Source organism: Cyprinus carpio, chromosome B13 (assembly GCF_018340385.1).
Source record: "Cyprinus carpio isolate SPL01 chromosome B13, ASM1834038v1, whole genome shotgun sequence".
NCBI classification, from domain to species: Eukaryota; Metazoa; Chordata; class Actinopteri; order Cypriniformes; family Cyprinidae; genus Cyprinus; species Cyprinus carpio.
In genome coordinates this window covers 14,641,936-14,662,487 of record NC_056609.1, presented here as the reverse complement: position 1 = coordinate 14,662,487, position 20,552 = coordinate 14,641,936, and the positions used below count along the sequence as shown (strand labels likewise).

The 20,552-nt window shown below is 35.9% G+C and overlaps 3 protein-coding genes across 5 annotated transcripts in view; 2 read left to right on the top strand and 1 right to left on the bottom strand.

Moving 5' to 3' along the window:
* Positions 1–6,789: 6,789 nt before the first annotated feature.
* Positions 6,790–9,376, top strand: si:ch1073-126c3.2 (uncharacterized protein LOC555816 homolog). The gene is made up of 6 exons (XM_019109601.2): positions 6,790–6,938; positions 7,048–7,136; positions 7,278–7,392; positions 7,709–7,821; positions 8,773–8,887; positions 9,061–9,376. Exons 1-6 carry the CDS (start codon positions 6,887–6,889, stop codon positions 9,234–9,236), a joined length of 660 nt encoding a protein of 219 aa, XP_018965146.1. The 5' UTR covers positions 6,790–6,886; the 3' UTR covers positions 9,237–9,376.
* ccdc172 (coiled-coil domain containing 172) lies at positions 9,221–16,167 on the bottom strand. Of its 2 annotated transcripts, none has more exons than XM_019109599.2 (8): positions 15,847–16,167; positions 15,593–15,678; positions 14,329–14,445; positions 13,890–14,055; positions 12,775–12,876; positions 12,567–12,669; positions 10,626–10,713; positions 9,221–10,402 (listed from the first exon to the last, which is right to left on the bottom strand). In XM_019109599.2, the coding sequence occupies exons 1-8, from the start codon at positions 15,923–15,925 to the stop codon at positions 10,373–10,375; spliced, it is 771 nt and encodes a 256-aa protein (XP_018965144.1). In that variant the 5' UTR covers positions 15,926–16,167; the 3' UTR covers positions 9,221–10,372. The 2 variants fall into 2 exon arrangements, with proteins under 2 accessions (XP_018965144.1, XP_042592670.1); XM_042736736.1 differs by having other exon boundaries at positions 9,221–9,734.
* A 2,562-nt stretch (positions 16,168–18,729) lies between these two features.
* gfra1a (gdnf family receptor alpha 1a) overlaps positions 18,730–20,552 on the top strand; it is an 82,646-nt gene continuing 80,823 nt past the window's right edge. Inside the window, exons 1-2 of one of the 2 annotated variants that reach the window (XM_042736734.1) lie at positions 18,730–19,257; positions 19,793–20,095. In XM_042736734.1, coding sequence (XP_042592668.1) covers positions 19,218–19,257; positions 19,793–20,095 — 343 coding nt within the window. In that variant the 5' untranslated portion in view covers positions 18,730–19,217. The remainder of the gene's footprint in view (positions 19,258–19,792; positions 20,096–20,552) is intronic. The other variant, XM_042736735.1, reaches the window with a different exon arrangement.

The window sequence follows — 20,552 nt, the reverse complement described above, 5'->3', positions numbered from 1 at the left end:
CTGACAGATGTAAGTGATGGAGGTGCATCTCAACTGACCCGCTGTGCTTCTAATAAGAACACAAAAGCAATTCCCCACAATGATAATAACAAAGGGCATGTCTGTAACAGAAAATATGGTGCTAAACAAACAAATCCAATCAAATTAGCAGTGAGAGACCTCAAATCACCTGCTGTGAGCAATGTTCCCGTTATTATACACAATCTGAAGGTCTCTACGAGAGTTTTGTGCATATTACTGAGATAGTTCACCCAAAAATGACAATTCTGTTGTCATTTACTCACCCTCATGTTGTTACAAAACTGTATGACTTTTACAGTATGATTGTTTGGTAGGGTTTTTTGTCCATACAGTGCAAGTCAATGGGCACTAAAACGCTCTGGCTTCCGACATTCTTGATTGAGTACATTGTTTTGGTGCCATCAGCAAATCAGAGTTTTAAGCCATGTGGCGTTACTAGCTCAGTTCCAAGTGGATAGAAATGTATGTTGTTTTGCAAATCTCAAATTTAGAGAATAAGACTAAGCTAAACTTATATTTGTGACGAATAAGGAATTGCATTATACAATGAATTACTCTGACTTCAAAATAATAGTGTTCGTTCAACTTGCTTGCACCACTGGAGAGAAAACTCCAGCCTTTTCAATTCACATAAATAATGTCAGAGCTTATAAAAAAAATAAAAAATGACGAACTAGATGAAAATATAGTCTTTGGGTATATTGAAATGGGTCACTAAGCAAGCTCCATTACACAGTGCTCTTTAGGTGGTGTAGCGAGTTCTGCAGATGTCTTGCACACTTGCTGCACTATATGGATGATGCTATGCCAGCATAAGGGATTACATGCTACAAAGTGCATGTATTAACTCAGAGTCTGGCTCTCAAGCCACATTTACATTTAACACAGACTTGGCTTTAAAACTGATAATTTCCTGATTTAGTCTGTGATTTACAGTAGCTGTGTATTTTAATCAAAAAGTCAATCCAGTGATTGAATGAACTATAATCTAATTTAACACTAACACAAGGCATACGGCACGTTATCTGACAGTTCAGAGGGTTATGGTTTGTGATATGTTGCATTTAAAATAATTTAAAATTAGCAAACGGAAATACATAATTTTTTTTTTTTTTTTGTCTTAGGAAACTTAAGAAATATTAAATTAATTGTATACTAGCACAAAACGGCAAAAATAGCAATGAGGATAAAATGTAGATATATGTGACAAAATGTGATGTGTCTACTGTAACAAAGTTCGTAGTCACGGGAAGGAGGAGGCAGTAACCGGAGAACATTCAAGCATAACTTTAATAATAAAATAAATACAAAACTTAAAATAGTGCGACAGCCCCTCACGGATGACTGCCATGCACAAACAAAACAACAAAATCCAGGCCTGGTCCTCTCTCATCTTGCACTGTCGTCACTCCTCCTTTCATCCTTCCAGAGCTCCTCCATGGGACTCGAGACCAGTGAGTGGCACAGGCGTCACTCATCATCATTAACTCCACCGGCCTCGCTCCATTCCCACGGCTCTCAGCTCTGCCCCACTCGTCACATCTACTGTACATTTTATACTAAATATTTCAACCATAAGAGCCCATGCGACACTGAAGACTGGAGTAATGACTGCTGAAAATTCAGCACTGCCAAATGCCAACACATAAATAAATTACATTTTAAAATATATATCAATATATTAACATAATTCTAAAATGTAAAAACATTTCAAAACATTACATTACTATTTTGTACTTTTTTATCAAGTAAATGCACCCTTAGTGAGCATAAGAGATTACTTTTAAAAACATTTAAAAAAATCTTGCTGACCCTGAACTTTTCAATGGTAGTAATGAATATTGATTCTGTCAATTATGTTCTACAGTATACCAAACTAAAAACTCAAGGCTAAAAAGAGTTAGCTGGACAAAAAAATTATGATGTGACATGAAATGAGCAGCCAATGAAGCCATAACCCAAAGCAATGGCATTTCTGATGAAAAGGGTGCAAAAGCATCAAGGACACCAGTGACATTTAGAATTAGGAAAGCACTAGGGGAGGATGCTTAACCAGCCATTGGCTAAGGTGTTCTGGTGTTGAAATGCCAGCAGTGTATTTTTTCTCTCTTTTCCTCTATGTTCCTCACTTTGAGCCAAAGCAGCTGTGACATAGCCATTTTCCGGTTTTTTTTTTTTATTTATTTTTTTGCAGCTTTGCACCACTCAGTAAGCAGAAAATACGAGATGCTTAGAACACCCAAGGGTGGATTTGACTCATATGTTAATCCCAAAGGTGACTGAATCTTAACTGGAACAGTTGAAAAATTGTCCTTGCCCTCTTCTTTGATTTTAAATTCCAACATGAATCAAAGAATGACAGAAAATTTAATATGTTGTCATATTTACAACTTCTTCTGCAATTGCCATTGCGACCAGTGTAAACATTAGGTAGACTACTTGATAAACTCAAAGTTTCTAGCATCTTACCAAACTGTGCTGCAAAGCTATCCTGTGGCATTTAGATGAAGGAAAAGTTAAAGTAATATTTATTGTTCTGATCAAACAACAGAAAATTTTCCTGGCACATTCAAATTCTTCTGCTTCTATGTGCAACAAATTGAAAATATATTGTTATTTTTCAACAAGTAATTCATACCTGATTTCTGGAAGCTCAACACAGAACAGCAATTCCCATTTCATTTCAAATATTTAAAGAGTAAGCTCAAGGTCTGAAAAGACGGAGCTGCTCTTTGACTGAAGGGTGAGAAGAGCGAAAAGAAAGAAAACTCCTCACTGTATTTCTCTATCCCTTCCCATGAGTAAGTTAGTCTGTGTTGAGGCATCACGAACCCTCATTCCTTCTGTTCTATGCCAAATCTATAAATACCATGGCCCTTGTGGAGGCCTTGCATCAGCATTTGCCCTTGAGCTCCTCTATCCAAGCATACATCAGAGAAGGTTTCCAGCTGTGGGGTGTATTGGATAGATTACTGCCTGGGACCCTCTATAACAAGGATTGGCCAACACTCAGTCCATGCCAAATCCCAGCTACACAAAGTTCTCCTCTGAGTATACTGCTTAAGGCATGCTATTAACCAATCCCTCGTTCCTTATACTCCCTTTTAAGTGTCAACTTTAACCTCTTTGCTACTTTTCTCTACATGCATAAGTGAACATAAAACATTAAACATATTACCATGATAGCTCCCACTGTTTTGTATCTTCTCTTATAGAAAATGCAATAAGATAGGTGCACATTCTTTCTATACTTCTTCATTACTCCAAAGCCATGTCTTCTTGCTGCCAATCCATCTTTAATGCCATGTGAACCCTCTGTTGAAGGTACACTTCAACTGAGTTTACACTTTCTCATCCATTTTACATCCTCACTTCAATCTACAGTACATCTTTAATGCCTGAACCCTTCTAGTCTCAGCCTCAGACGTCACGCCCATGGACCGTTGGCTAAACGTCTCATGCATATGGGATACAAAAGTGGGAACACTTCAGGAATGTTGAAGTCATCATCGGATTGGTTGAATTCTACAGGATTTCCACGAGACGTGTGTCGCGTTCTTTAACGTTCCACCTGGAAACAAAGATACCGTGGCGCCAAATCCCCTCACGAAAGAAGAAAGCCGCCGTGTTTACAACTGTGACGACGAGGGCTTATCAGGATCAGCTAAATGCTGGATTTTCAAAAGTATGTTAAATATTTAAAGTTTGCGGCATATAATCTTTAAAAAATGTTCGGGAGTTTTACACACCGGTCTTTTATTGTGGCGACATTTCCGCACCCCGAAATGTGATGCTTAACGAGATGAAAGCCTAAATTCAAAATAAAAATTCGGTCAAACGGCCTCATGGGCGGGCCTTGGTCAATGAAAGCTGCCATGAATTCCAGACCATCAGTCTGAAGGTCTGGCTATGCGAGACTAGAACCCTTCTAACTCTCAATCCCACATGCAAAATCTAACCTGTTCCTTTACATGTGTTGAACATCACAATTAGTCAGGGTAGATAAACCCACCAAACCCTCCATTTACATAAGTGTCAATTTCAGTATTCATATATTTTCAGTATACTGATATTAAAATTGCAAATTTTAGGGTAGCTAGGTTAGCTAACTACAGATAAGCAAATCAAATTCTGAAAATCAATATATACACACACACATACTTACATGAGTGATGAAAAATGGGTTGACAAAGAATGGGGAAAAAAACAGGCATTAGCTGTGAATGCATCTGTCTAGAATTTACTTTTCACAAAATAAAGTGAGAAAAGATCAGAGCAGTACCTTTTTTAATGCTCTGTCACAACAGGTCAATCAAGTGCTTACTTACAGCATAAGAAGAAGAGACAATCTAATAGGCATCTCCCTCCATTCTGACACTTTTATGAGCTGTTTTAGTTTATTCAAATTGTCCTATTTACAGCTGTGTAAAGAGTGAAATTAAAACTATAACTCAAGGGCAGAATGTCATGCGGATGATATTACTATAGATGTTGGCCTACACGTGCAACAGCAAAGCTCCTCTGATGTACTGTATGTTTTGTCTTTACTTCTAAAACTTAGAAAATATTAAATTACTTGTATACTACTGCAAAAACAGCAAAGGAAAATAATGTGTATACCTGACAAGATGTGTCTACTGTTCCACTATATTTTATTCAAAATATTTAAAAGGTAACCATAAGAGCCCATTTGTGTTACAAAACAGATTTTTACTTCCTCATTCTGTCTTCATGCAAGACGTTGAGGGGCTGATGGAATCTGTACAAGAAAAAAAATACATATATTTTTAAATATTAATCTGTAAATACCCCTTGGACACCTATTAGCATCAGCAGTCTCTTTTAGTGAGTAAACCTCCATGGTTTCAGATGTGACAGTGTGTTGGCAAAGGTCCAGATGCTCGGAGAGAACATGGTTTATGATTCCTAAAGCACCTGAGCACAACCAACACCTCAAATCTCTCCTTGTCTTTCTCACAGTGATTTCTTTATATTACCAACTTCCATTTAATCTAAAGATGTCACTGAAATGAGAGTCCAACAAAACCATCCAAGCACACTGATATAACATTGTTTCAGAAACATTATCTGCTAATTTGTTTATAAAGCAGTTTAGGCTGCGGTTGTCCTAACACAACAGATGAAAAGCATTCGCATTTGTCCCTCTGCCAGGCTTACGCAGTTAATTGCCTTAGACTGAAAATAAATAAAAAACTATGATTTATGCTCAGTAATTAAAATCTGAAAAATTTAGCATTTTGCCAAGTTCTTAAGTTTAAGCAGCTACGTTTTAATTTTCTCTTTTACTGTTAGACATAAATCCTTTAGTTTGAAAGTCATTACAAAAATGCAAAATGAACAACTTCAGTTATTTGGCTGATTAAGAATTACACTGCAATAAGCAGCATTAACTACTCAACAAATGTATGATCAATGGGATGTGCATATCCCACAAACAACAGAAAAGAGCCACTCTGCTTTTGTCTGGCAGTCCACTGGCTAGGCACTAAATGTTAAATAATGTAAAGCTGTGTTTGAGCTGCTTTTTTGTGGAGATACTTAAAGAAAAGGTTAGGACCTCACGGCCATACAATCATCACTTCCAAACCTCTTAAGCCATAACAGGAGAGCTCTCATTAAAACAGTATTCGCCCTCAAAGACATGAACTAAAGACTCTACAATCGAGAAAAATTAGTTTACTTAAAGCCTTTGTCATCGCTGTGTACCGCAGTAATTAATCCTCAAATTAAACAAATGAGCAATTAGAGAAGAAAGTAATTAATATGATTTAATTTGTTCGAGCGAGCAGTCCTCTGAGGCATGATTTAATGTCTAGGTATTCCTGCAGAGTGAATATTCATTAGGCCAAAAGTAGTGCTCCCTCTAGTGAATTGTTTGACAATGGTCTTACATGCTTTTACTGCCTGAAACACACTAAGAAATTTTAAGGTGAACTCGCAGTTAATAAAAAAAATCCGAATTAAATTATGATTTAACACATTTAAATAAACACTTCTGGGATTTACACAGATTTTTTTGTATGAAATTTACACTATGTTCAAAAGTTTGGGGTTTGTACTTTTTTTTTTTTTTTTAAGTTTCTGAAAGAAGATTAATGCTTGCCCAGGCTTCATTTATGTGATCAAAAAACAGTAATGCTGTGAATTACTGTTGTAATTAGATACAGTTGGATTCTTTATTCAAAAGGACAGCATTACTGATGTTTCTGGCCCCCATTTACTCGAATAGTATTTTCTTTTCATTGACATAGGAAGTCAATGGGGTCTAACAACTGTTTGGTTATACATTCTTTAAAATATCTTCTTTTGTGTTTAGCAGAAGAAAAATTATACAGGTTTGGTGTCAGTCTGGGTGAACTATCCCTTTGAGTGAATGGCATAAATATTGACAGTTGGTTACTGTCAAGGCATCCTAGTTGTGCAACGGGGGCAACAAGGTGCCAAAGTCTATGTTAGGATAAAGCTGTTCAGTCCAGAACCACTCTGACCAACAGTGAGCAAGTAAATATCCTACAGAGATGCAGGGGTGCAAAACACAACAAGTTGAAAAACACAACAAAAGAGTGATGAAGCATAACAGACTTGTTGTGTTCTGGCAATTAGTCTGTTCTGTTTGAGCAGTGAACACTTTTAGCACTTTGTCCATTTCTGACTGTCATGACAGAAAATAAAATTAATGATATACAGACTCTTTCAAAACATTAGAAATTCTGCATTTTCACAGCAGGTGTGTTGTAATTCGGTCAACAAGATGAGTGCACATTAACCTATGATGCAATAAATTTTCCCAAAAAGAACTATTTAGAGGTAAGCATAGCACAGAGTCTTTTGCAACAGAACTAACATGAAATTTAGCACAATGAGCAGAACATGGAAGCAGCTTTGCTTACTCTTTGGTAAGCATTGATTAGATTCCTTCACATCAGACATGCTAAATCTTGAACGATTTGATTATTATATCTCTATAAAGATTTTTACTGGAGATGTCTTTGTGATTTTCTACAGCATTTCTATTGACTACAGCTCATGGAAATAATAATTCTTCCTGTTCTTCCTCTGAATGTACTTATAACCAGACTGACAAACAGCTTCAGGTATAGAATTATCTACAGCTACAATGCAGAGTCAAACTATCTATTTACATACAAAATGTAATTTTAATAAAATCACTGTTGACTTTTGCAAGTACGTATAAAAATAAAATGAGATTTTTATATTAAACTCTCTTTATTTAGGATATGAAAATCTGTCTTGAAAACAAAAGTAGAACATGGACAGAATATCAAAAGGCAAACATTTTTATTCAACTACAAACACTGACTGATATCATCCAGAAGCAACAAAATAAAGGTAATTCAATAACCCCCTCCGAAAAAGGTTCTAAACAACATACCATGAGATTATCCTACCATGTTTTACTTACTAGCATATACTTAATGTTATTTACTTAACGTTTTACTCAATAGCATATAGGCTGTTTTTCGAAAACTTGAATACATTGCAATATCATCTCATAAGACGTTTTGAGTTGCAAACATACTGTAGCACAGCACCCAGATATCAGATGTGTACCATATGCAATTACATTTAAATATAGTTGAAAGACAGCAAGTTAAACAGCTCAGATTTATGACTATAAAGTAATGAACAGATCTTCTCTTCACAGAGTTTCAAACGTCACTGCCAAAAAAATGTCCAGTTCCAGATGTGACAGAGAATGGAGGCCTGCTGTGTTTATCTGCAAGGAAGGAGGCCTACTGTAAACCTATGTGCAATGCGGTATATTGTACATTATTCTCATTGCTATAATAACACATTTTATCTTTGCTATTTTTTTTTTTTAATTTATGTAACAACAAAACAAATAGTGTACTGAGATTTAAACATACAATCTGGATTAAAATTAAAATTAAAATAATGTTTTGTAGTTTAAGCATAACTTGCATAAACTTTCCACTATAAAGTATAAATTACATTTCTGAATTTAGGGTTCCTACAGGTATTAAAAAGTCTTAAATCAAAGCAGGAATTCTTAAATTCATAAAGTCATGACACTAAATTTTGCATGCACTGCAAAAAAAAAAAAAAAAAAGAAGATCTTCCTCAGTACTTTTGTCTTGTTTTTCTAAAACAAATATCTAAACATCCTTAAGTTAAAATACATTTACTGGAGACTGAAAATGAAGAAGTCTTATGAAACTGAACAAAAATATTTACGCTTGAAAAAAGAATAAATATCTGCCAATGGAGTAAAAAATTATATAATTTTCCCTTTTAATGAATTAAATTTTTCTGACTACATGGTAGAAATTTGTTCTTGTTATAATCACAAAGTCATTTTGATAAATTTCTCAGAAAACAAGACTTATCTTTTCTTATTTTCTTATTTCATTTTGCGTCTCTAGAAAATGTATCTTGATTTAAGAACCTGCAAAGAGTATGTGCACTTTTGTAAAATGTATAAATAAACCTAACCAAAACCTAACCAATACTCAAGCAATGAAGTGCAAACACTGAAAGTGTGGCTACTGTGACAGGTTGTACTTTGCAAGTGTGCAAGTTCCACTTCAACAGACAGAGCCCACTGATTCATCAGCACCTCCCAGTGGACAACCCAAGATATCGACAACAAGCTTAACAACAGAATTCATGCCATTCCTATAGGGTACACACCACTATCCTAAAAACAAAACATTTATTATTCTGTATTTAATCTTTCCATGCAAACAGGGTTATGATTTCAATTTTCTAAGAAGATCAAGGCTGTTTGAGGAATGCAGTTCTGCCACACAAGACAAGTGGACAACACAGTTCATTGGTGGCAGCAGGCTGGCTATATGCGACAGTAAGTTCTGAAAAAAATACACATGCACGTTTGTTTAAATTTGACTATATCATGGAGAATTCCTCAGGTTTGCTGGTACCATTCTCTAATGTAAATTCTGAATACTATAGTACTGCATGCTAAGGTGTTCTGAATGAGGTGCTCTTACATCTCCCATTAACTTTTCTCTGCAGAGTCTGACATTGCAGTGTCGGGAGCCCCTTCTGCCTACTTCCCTGAGGGCCAGGACTGTCAGAAAATAAAGAGCGATGAAGAACTAATGGGGAACATCACAAAAATCTTTCAATCAGAGTTGGTTAAGGCAGGCATTACACAATCATTACGTTTTTTCAGCCTTCTCTGTGGCTAAAACAAGAATTAAGGGGATCTAAAAATTGTTCAGAACTGACATAGTGGATATTCTGTGCAAAGTTAATTTTACTAAAGTTTTTGGACTTGAGTCATATAAGTGCAAAAATGTTAATAAAATGGAAACTATGGAAAATGTCACACTTAAGGAATTACTGTACATGATGTAACAACTAATGAATCTTCATAATGACAAGGCCCAGTACAGAAATACCCTAGTAGATGACAAGGGTAAAACAAAGGGCAAACTAGCAGAGGCAGCATCATTTACAAAGAATAGTTTATTTATTTAGGCATCTTTATTTTTATTTTTTTATTTTGAGTATTAGCAGTTCTAATTGCTGGGGGGAGATTTACAACATCAATAGTCATGTTTCTCTAAGCGATTTTACAGTATACAATTAAATATGCTCAGACAATGGGAATATAAAGCAGCCTATTACTAAGAGGGCTTCAGAGAATTTAATTTCCATGGCTGGACTAATCTTCCCATTGGGGTCTAAGGAGGAGACAAAAATCAGCTTAATGGCAGATGTGCACCAGTCATCCAATGTTACCAATCATAGCCTGAGGTCAATTAATCTGTCCCTGTTCATTTTAAACATGATTGCTGGATGTGAAACATTTCCACCATGCTGAGAAACCATGTGTGATTTAGTTTAGACAGCCAAAGTAGTCCATTCCAAAATGTTTAATGACATATTTAATAACAAAGCAGCAGCCTGCTTTTGGAAATTACATGAATGCAATTTAGTCTATTTGCAAGCATATATAAAAATAATTAAAATGTTGTTTTTGGGTTGTATTGTTGCAACAGAACCACTAGATGCCAGTGTTACCAGCATTTTAGATAAAACTGCAACGTGAATGCATAACACAGAATCAGTGCCTTGTGAGATGAAGACGGGCATCTACTAACAAGAACATTTCTACTCTAGAAAGAGCTAGTTTAGATAAACTTTTTTAACAGTACAAATAAGCAATATCTAAACTATAGTTGTTACAATATTGTTTAAACTGTACATGAAGTCTGTGACCAACTAAATTAAATAATTTAAAGGCAAAATAAAGTGACAGTAATATAAGTCTACAAAACACTGTTTTTGAAGCACACACTGAAGTCTCACTGAAGCACTCTTAACAAAATATGCCCTTCTGTGATAACTTCTGCAAAGAAAAAAGTTTTCTTCATTGTGTATATGATACAAAACACATTTCTATTAGCATGTGCCTAGAAAGCTCAGTAGCAGTGTTCATCTATTTTTTCAGACTAAACTGCTTAAAATACTTCCTCAGTGCCTTAGCTTTAGGTATAAGTAGATTGTAGTAGTAGTAGTGTCAATGAGAAAGACCATTTTTAGTTTCATTGTGTTTGAAAAACCATAGTTACCAGTTGCAGGGAGTGAATCTCAGAGCTGAGGGTCTCTCGCAGAAGCTCAAGCTCTTCTTCTTTATATAACTCCAGCTCTTTCTTGAGTCTGAATGGCACACATAGATGAACTGGCAATGGTTAACCAATCATAAGGCTCAAAGCAAAATGATACAAGCCTAAAATGACACATGACCTCTTCTTTTCAAATCGCCAAATAAATAAATAAATCTTGTTCAAATCATTAAATTTACACTTCATATTATTAAGAGAACTAAAAGATAAAGATATACTTATTGTGTAAAATTGAAATAATAAAAACAAAATCACTCAATCATTGTTTTTTGTTCATGTCTTTGTGTCGAGCAGAGAACTACAGGTATTACTGTAATATGTGTACTTTCTGAAAGCTAGTTAATATGTATTTGTTAGAAATGATTCTCTAAATGCTGATTTGTAAGGTAATATCAGCCTAAATACTGGTTGTTTATAGATAGATAGATAGATATTATTCATATATTCATATATCAATTCATATTCAGGGAAATGATTGCAGGAAATTTGCACGTATTTTCAGCACAGCCTGAGGGGTGTCTCTGCTAAAGTGAGCACAGTGAAATCCTTAGCATACCACAAGAAAAGCCAACCTTGAATGAGCACATATTTACTGAGTACAGAATATAATCACAAAAATGACATAAATGGCATATAATCTTCCTTTATCAGGTTACAGCTACAACTTTAAGAGAAAAACCAGCCTTAAGGCTAAAATATGGCTACAATGTATGTGATACACACCACAGTCTTGGAAATCTACAATTTTGTCTGTATAGTAAAGAAATGACTTACAGGGTTAATTAAAACTGAATATATACTGTGCCGATGCTTATCTTTTCATATAAAGACATAATTAAATGAACTACTTTAGATTGAAATATTGCTTTGAAAAAGAAATACATTTTCAAAGCACAGAGTACTGTCATTAGAACAAGAGTAAGCAAATCTCTTAGAAATTAGATGTTTCTTGTTCCAGCTTAATGGGTTTCCAGGGTATCAAATCAACATAAATTAATGTTTTGTTTGAATGCATATTTTTAAAGTGATTTTAGCATTTACTAATAAAGTTTGGAACAATTACGTGGATTACAATTTGCAATCACACAAAACAACTACAACAAAAATGTTTTTATCTATTTGGTATGACCTGCAAATAAGGAATGGGAATAAGCTCACAAAATACTACTGGAAATCAACTTGGAGGTCTGTTTAAGTTAAAGAAAATCTTATTCAGAGTCATAAAACATTTAAAACTAGAAACATCTTCACATTAGGAAAATAAATCACTAAAACCTTACCATGTAGTAAAGTTTGGGATGCTGAGTCGCTCTCATAACTTCCACTTACATAGACACTGTTAATTTCAACTGGCGTGTTCAATGACAGATGATCGATAGAGGGGAAAAACTGCCCTATGCACGATGGGGGCATGTGTTTAAGTGTGATTCATGACTACATAGGAGAGGAATGAACACATCCTGAGCTTAGCAGTGCTGTCCCAAAAGCCTCATCCTCAGCACATCCTGTGAGCTTATACAGCCTGTCCTATTAATGAGGAAGATTTGTGCTACGCTCCACACACTACCCCCACGTATGATTTACGCACCCCAGTGGACGAACTTTCTTCCTGAGACAGGCTAGCTATCGATCCCCTTTCCATCATCACTTCCTAGTGGGGCACTGATCTGAAGGAGTTGTGTTTACCAGCTCTGGACCGGACATAGCAAGCAACATATCAAAGACCTAATTAATAGAATGGACCTAATGCTGCATTATTTACACATGGTGACGTGACAGGAGGAGGAAGATGGAAAGATGGATGAAGGGAAATTCAGCAATTTTTACTCACGCTCCTCATGGATCATGCTATCACAATAACATTACGATAAGTGAGAAATTTCTTGCCTAATACAGGTGCTGTCTGTCAAGGGTTTCTGACGGACCATGAGCCTCTCTGTCTTCAAACTCTCTGTCAGAGCCACTGCTTCCATCAGATCTCTCTCTGTATCTGCAGACGAACAGAAAAATAAAGGGATGAGAGGCCTATTTTGACACATTGATATTTCTAAATTTTGTCAGAGGAAGTTCTTAAGTGAGCAGAGCCCTGTTTTACCTGTAAGCTGTGATTGTATATCCTGGAGCTCAGCTTCTAGTGATCTCTTCTCTGCTTTCATGGAGCTTAGCAAAGTGTTCTTTTGCTTCAGCAAGTCCATCTCTAAGGAACAGCAAAGGTGACAACTTAAGTAACCTGCTGGCAGGTGGTTAAAGCTACAACAAACAGGTCTTTGAAGAACAAGCACCACTTCAATGATAACTTTGTGGATGCCTTCTGAATGCAAAGCTTGGTTTTCCCCTTGTCATACATTCAGATATGTTTTTATCTAAACCTGAAAAACAACCGTGCATTTTCTGCAAGCTGAATGACGAATTTTAGCAGGTCAACAAAGGCTAGGTAGTCATCCAGTGCTTGTTAATCTTGGCTCAGATAGTTTGCTAAATCTCATGGGTGAATGATTTACGTTATGATAGCTTCCATAGCTGAGCCAAAAATACAATAAAATATTTAGTTACATTTTACTGAAACATTGACTTTATTCAGCAATGAGAATGCATTTAATTGATTGAACATGAAAGTAAAAACAATGTTACAAAGAATTTCTATTTCAAAATTATACTGTTCTTTTGAACTTTTTATTAATCAACGAATTCTGAAAGAAAATGCATTGCAATTTTCACAGAAATATTAAGCAGCAGAACTGTTTTCAACATTCCAACACTGTTTCTTTAGCACCAATTCAGCATATTATAATGATTTCTAAAGGATCATGTGACACTGAAAACTGGGGTAATGGCTGCTAAAAAAAAATTACATTTTACATCACGTATTAAAAAATTTATCAAAATAGAAAACAATTCCTAAAATTGTCTAAAAAAATGCAGTATTACTGTTTTACTGTATCTTTTGATCCCCAAAAAAAAAGTCTTGACGTGCTGAGAAAAATCTTACCAACCATACATTTTTGAACAGTACTGTACGTAATGATGGATAATTGCCTGATATTAAAACTTGTGAGCAAGCCTGTATTATCTTATTCAGCAGTGACTGTCAACTATCCATTCCCAGCAACTACTGGATTTATTTAGATCAGATCTGTCTTATGTACAGTGGTTTGTTTGTACTACATTGATGTGCAGTGCATTAAATACTTAAAAATAAAAAACTTTCACCTTTGTGAAGAGTTTCAGCTTCCAGCTCCAAGCTCTGGATTTTAGATCGAGTTTGGATATGAAAAACAGCATTTCTGTTGCTGATTAGGTTGAATTCATTGTTGAAAGTTATCATGTCCTTCAAGAATTTCTCTCTTTCTTCACAGGATTCTCTTTTCAGTCTGTCCTGAATTTTAAAATAATGGAGAGGCTATTATGCAGATTACAAATAGTACAAAAGCATTATTTTAACACTTCAGCATGTGCATTGTAGTGGATGATGGATAATGCTAGGTCTGAAAACTTTCTTTATCAGTCCTCATGATGGTGACTATTTTCATAATTATAATAATATTGTTTCAGAATTAACTTTGTTTTGTTTTAATGTAGTGTGTAATGAAGAGACAATGGTCTTTCCAAAGATAAGGAATATAACTCCAATGTGGAAGGTTGTATGTACCAGGTTTTCTTTGAGATCTCTCTGCAGTCCAAGGAGTTCCTCTTTCTGCCTTTCCAGCTGATCTTGTCGCTTTGTCATCAATACAAACTGCAGTTTGGTTTCAGCCAGGAGCTGAGCCTACGATCACAAATTAATCATGAATTTGATCAGTGTCTTGTGTCAGATGGTCCCCAAATGAAGCATCCCACAAAATAAACGTTGCATTCACAGCAGTGACGTTTTCTAACTAGCTGCACAAAGACATTGCGGCAGCACAGCATGTCGCTCATCTGCTGGATCAGTGGCTTCAGTGCTGTGGTTTTAGGTAAGCTTATGTCATTTTGTTTGTAGGTCATTCTGTAATTGGCATAGCATTGCCTTTTGAATTCAAGTCTCTGCTTCTCTCCTTTTACCAGCTCAGTCAAGTGTGAAAGACATCAAGGATCCTTCAGGTAATTATTCTCTACCTGGCTTCAAAGAATGCAAGCAAATTACATCTCATAATTACACGGGACGCATTGGTCTGACCAAACATATTACGCAGAAAATTAGACACGTCTTTTGTGACATTTACTATCTCAGGTGGATCACTGAGGTCATTCAAGGAGTCTGTACTAAATGTTTTAAACTTGCCACGAAGCATAACGGATGAATTGTGAAAGGCTAAGCATACATTTTATACAAATATTTATATTTATATTTATATACAAATATCTTCACTGCATGGTTATCAGTGTACTGTATGTGAATAGGACACATCTGGAAGGTTTTGCATTCAGAATCCTAAAGTCCGTCTCTGTATTGACCTCAGTATTCATGCAATGACCTCTTTAATCAAATGATTCAATATTGCTCATTGACTTACTATGTCTGACATTGGTAACAAACAAACTGTATACCATATGTTTGCAAGGTTAATTGTATTTTTAAAGGTTTTTTAACAATAATACTAATGTAATCTGAAAGAAACGAGATTGATTTTGCAGTGCCGCTTTGAATTGATCCACTCCATTTTAATGTATCCTGTCCATTAGATGAAGTGTTTTAATCATGAAACAGAATGCCTTTTCACAGCGCCAAAGTATATTAATACTGAACATCAGCTTTTTGCACAGATAAACTTTAAGATGAGTGACAGTGCACATCCTTTGCTGTGTGGCAATATTTCTGAGGTAACGTTAAGCCTATGCATTCACATAACACTTAAGAAAAATGAAAAGGGAAATTAATCTTTTCTGATCTGTCATTGTGTGTCTCTTTTTAAGCACTGGGTAACCGACCTTACCTTCTCATCCAGTTCACGATGTGCTTCCTCCAGTTTTTCACGGGAGGAGTTTATTTTGTCCTGTACACTCTTGATGGCAGCTTTAACTGAATGAGCAAAATAACGAACATTTTCTAACTCTACAAGCTTACTTTTGTACAAACTTAAAAAAAATATTGAAATATTTAATGTGAAATAATTATATTGCTGTTTCTTCACGTTTAAAAACTCTCGCGAGCTCATCTCAAATTGACCATTAACTAATCTGCCCTTACCTTCATGAAGCTGCTTGATATTTTCTGACACCTGCTGCTCTGTCAATAAAATTTGCTCAAATAGAGTGTCTAGACTCATTTTTATTATTATAACAATAATAATGGGAGGGAGGAAAGGTTAGTATGTAGTTGGTGTTTCGCGGGGAAAGCGTTTCAAAATAAACGTAGTAGATGAGTGGGCTACGCTACTCACGCGATGCGCATGCGCAGTCTTGCCACCTGTTTACTGTGCGCAAAAGCATGCGCAGCAACAATGATTTTCTCCGGTCCGCATTACACAGTTTAATTCATGTTGATTAACGCAAAACTACGATTAACTTCTTGGTAGGCCAGAACTAGTATATGTATCTATATCTACTTATGTTTTTCTTTATTTATAATTTTATATTTCTAGCATAATATTATTTATTTGTAACTTATACATTAAACAGTGTGTTTAAATGGACTGTTTCATTGTATATATACCACATCAGATGCAGTTTATCTGCCTCCTTAGCAGTGTAAAGATGGCAAAAGAAGAGGAATCTGTTCCTGGTACCTGGAGTCAGGTGATTTTACTTTCATTATTACTTCAGATCAAATTCTTCAGAAGTTGCACTGGTGTTACACCATTGAGAGCATGTAGAGTGGATACTGAAAATGGCATTTACTTCCAGGCAGTGGCTGACTCTGATAAATAGCCATGCAGTAGCCTATATCCACGGATGATCCACTGGATGAGGTGTACCTAGACACACCACCTGTGAGAAATGTGAAAGCCCATGAGATAGCTCAGTCATTTGGCCTCCTAAACTAACGGTTTCATTCATCAACAGCCTACTTTGAAGTGCAATTTAAACTGTCAGTCTCCCTATTGTTTGGCGTTTGTAAGCACAGTCAGCAATCAATAACTTTAATTTGGTACCATTTGGTCCAGCAGTATTTGTCACGTCATTCTTTACTTTCTCCAGTTTCCCCAAACACTGCTGGAAAGAATGGTCTTGATTTGGTGCCATGCAGCACATTAAAGTGTTCTAGTTTATATGACGGTGACTATATCATTTTGATATTCATTTGCAAAATGAGTTTTCTTCAACAATCAAACTCTTAAATTAAAACAGTTTCATTTATTGTATGATACAGTGCAAATCAGGCCTTGGCCCAACCAAGAAATCATCCAACACCCACCACCCCAACTGTCCGGCCCACCTTAAATCTTAGAGCTGGAGCCAGGCCTGGTACAAATCGATTTAGTTATTACAATTCAGATAATTCCCATTGAGAGAGAGAGAGAGAAAGAGCGATGAGGTGAGGGGAATATTTCAAATGATCTTGAACCCTGCTTGTCACCGATGGTCTGTAGAAACCCAGTTCTCCACTTACGGTTATTAGAATGAAATGAACTCAAGTTAATTGAGAATTGCATTTAAACCAGACGAGAAGCATGACTCTGAACAGATGAACAGATGTCAATAGATTTGGTCGGAGTAATTGATCCTTAATTAACTATGGATATAAGAATAAACGTCAAAAGGTTTTGATTTTTTTCCCCCTCATGTAAAAGTTTATCTCATTGATAGGTAGAAATAGATTTCTGTTTAACTGTAGTTAACTATATAGCCAATTCAAATGTAAAAGGCATTAATAGGGGAGAATAAGTAGAATGTAATCCACCAGCCTGTGTCCTCAACACAAGGATATTCCAGTGGTTCTCAGCTGAAAAGTGATCTTTTAACAAATTATATTTAAATAATAATTAAAATACTAAACACTTTGGCTAGTAGGAACACTGTCACTGTGAACAGGACTCAACATGTCTCTTAATTTGGATAAAAATCAGGAACTTTACACTCACCTCTGATAACCCAAACAATTTTTCAATTCAGTGTTTAACCTTGGCAAACAAACTTTCAGTTTTCCCTGTATCAATTGTTGGATCTAAAATTTATATCAACATCTGTGTGCTTTTTCACTCTTCAGAGACAGTCACTCTTGTTCAGCTATAGGCTAGAGCAGAGTAGTAGTGTTTTACAATTTCCACAGTGTCAAATTCCACATTTAGAGCATTTTTTTTTACTATTTATTATCTGAATGTTTTATTTATTTATTTAAAAAAAAATCTTTAGTTAGGCTAGCTACAGCTAATGACCCTGATTTGTGTTTATTAAAAGGTACAAAAACAGGCACCTTTTCAGGAGAGAAGAGGATAAAAATCCTAGCCTTATATAGTTGCTAAGGTTGAGAACCACTGGTCGAGTCATTTCATTAGTAAGATGCACATTCGTACCAACAGATGGCGACCTCCACCAGTCTTCCAATAAGCAATAAACTACTGTGAAAGAGATCGCACCAAAACTTTAAGAATGAAAGACATAACATAGTAACTATTCAAATATTGTCATTACGTTAAAGAGAAAAATAAGTCCTTTTAAATGTTTCTCTTTGCAAAATAAGTAGCCTATCCAATTATAACTTTCTTAAATAAAACTGCATTATTCATTTGTATAGGCGATTTACCTTATTTTCATTTAATGAGAAAATGTCTTTGGATGTTTGATAAATTACTACTGTCAAGAGACGGTCTTCATGATGATGTCACCTATATGTGATCATCATTCATGCATGAAGCAAAACTATGTTCTGACTGATATCACCTATGTCTTCGTAGTTTCGTAGTATTTTATTGAATAAGTATTTACACGCATCTGGATATTTAGACTTTGATACGCGGAACAATATACGTGTAAATTATTTACCCTACTTGATTTCACTGGTTAACAGAGTAATCTACTCTGGTATCAGACCAGACTGTCCAACCACCATCTACAGGTCAGGAAAACAAATGCGCTTTCAGCGTCAGCAGTGCAATTTCTTAAACACACTCACCAGCTGACGAGAAATAGAAAGCAAGCAGCTTGCATAACCCCCATTTATAGTTACACAATAAAAGAGAGCAGTAAACACTATAAGTTTTGGAGTGGCAAAACTGGACGTCTTTGTCCTGTTGCCGTCCTGCACGCAGAAGCGCTGAGCGTGCACTGAGTCGCGTGTGGGCTTTGGTTTGGGTTACAGCGCAACTGAATGCCACAGTGCTGTCGCGCGCTCAGTCGCACGAGCATATCTTGAGAGCTGGAGTTTTATTCTGCTGCCTCGCGACTCATTTTCTTTTTGTTACGTTGTCTATGAGTCTTAATCCAAGAAACCATTCCATATCGGTTAGTGACAGTTTTGAACCAGGTCACGGAACGTTTTTTTTTCTTATATAGCCTACTCTGGATGTACATTGTGACCAACGATGTTTCAATGGACCTGAATGAGAAAGGATTATTATTTTCATCGTCAAAACAATAAATTGCGTGTTTGAAAGAATTTACCCACGGATAAAAAGCGCAATGATTTTCGCCGCGATTTACATCGTTTTACCACTGTTGGGTGAGTTTGAATGCGATTTTACATATTCAGTGATTGATTGGTAAATCATACAGCAATCGATTAGTACTCAGACACGCATTATTGTATTTAAGATTAAAACTCAGATGTCATCACGAGACCATCAGAAAAAGAGTTTCTCATATTGTAGTCTTTTTGATTCTGTCAAATAGCCTATATAAATATATTCTGTGTTACAACTGTCTCATAACTAGAGCATATTTTAGCTTTTGAGGATCAGCTGTTTTACTTTCCACTTAAGTCAGCTTAAATCTTCTTGTGTTAATATTTTAATCTCAAAAGCACCTTAAGTTTATTAAATCCTTATAATCTTGAACAATATCAACTCGAGAAATGTTTCATGTAGCCTACAAAAACAAAGATAACTATTTCAACGAATGAAATTTTAATTAATTTATTAATTTATTATAATTTTTTTATGTCTTTTGTAACAGTCTCGAGTAGCCAGTTGTTGAGGCATTTCAGTAAAACTCGATCCTATCCGTGATTTGATTATTTCTGTTGTCGTCCTCCACAGATGTGCTGTTATCTGCCGAGGAGTCTTACTTTACTAGTTCAAGCCGGCTGGACTGTGTGAAGGCGAACGAGCTGTGTTTGAAGGAGCCGGGATGCAGCACAAAGTATCGAACTATGAGGCAGTGCGTGGCGGGGAGGGAGAGCAACTTCAGTATGGTGACTGGAGTGGAGGCGAAGGATGAATGCCGGCTTGCGTTGGACGCTTTAAAGCAGAGCCCTTTGTATAATTGCCGCTGTAAAAGAGGCATGAAGAAAGAAAAGAACTGCCTGCGCATCTACTGGGGGATCTATCAGCATTTACAGGGTGCGCGGACTTGCCTTCTTCTATAGTGCACTGTAAACATATGAAGCTGTGATGATATTTAGCTTCAAATTGCAGTATAAAGTTCTAATGGTATTTTTTTTTCTGACATTGTTTATTTTTAATACTTGGCAACCAATAATACCAAGCCAGGGAAGTTGCTTTTCTGGGTTCTGTTATCAGATAGGGTCACTGTAAAGTCTTCAAATGCCTTTCTGAAGTGTGTCCATTAAAGTTTATGGAGTGTGAGGTCATCTGATGCTTTATGTTAATGTATATGTGTGTGTGCTGGAGGGGGGCTCAACTGACCAGTATAGCTAATCAACCAGAAACTGGCTCCGGAAATGTAAATCCGTCTCATGAATCAATGACCCAAATACCAACTAACATAAAGTAGAGTTTACAGCTTTATAGTCTAACCCTCACATTTAATAATGACATTTATAATGCACTTACGATT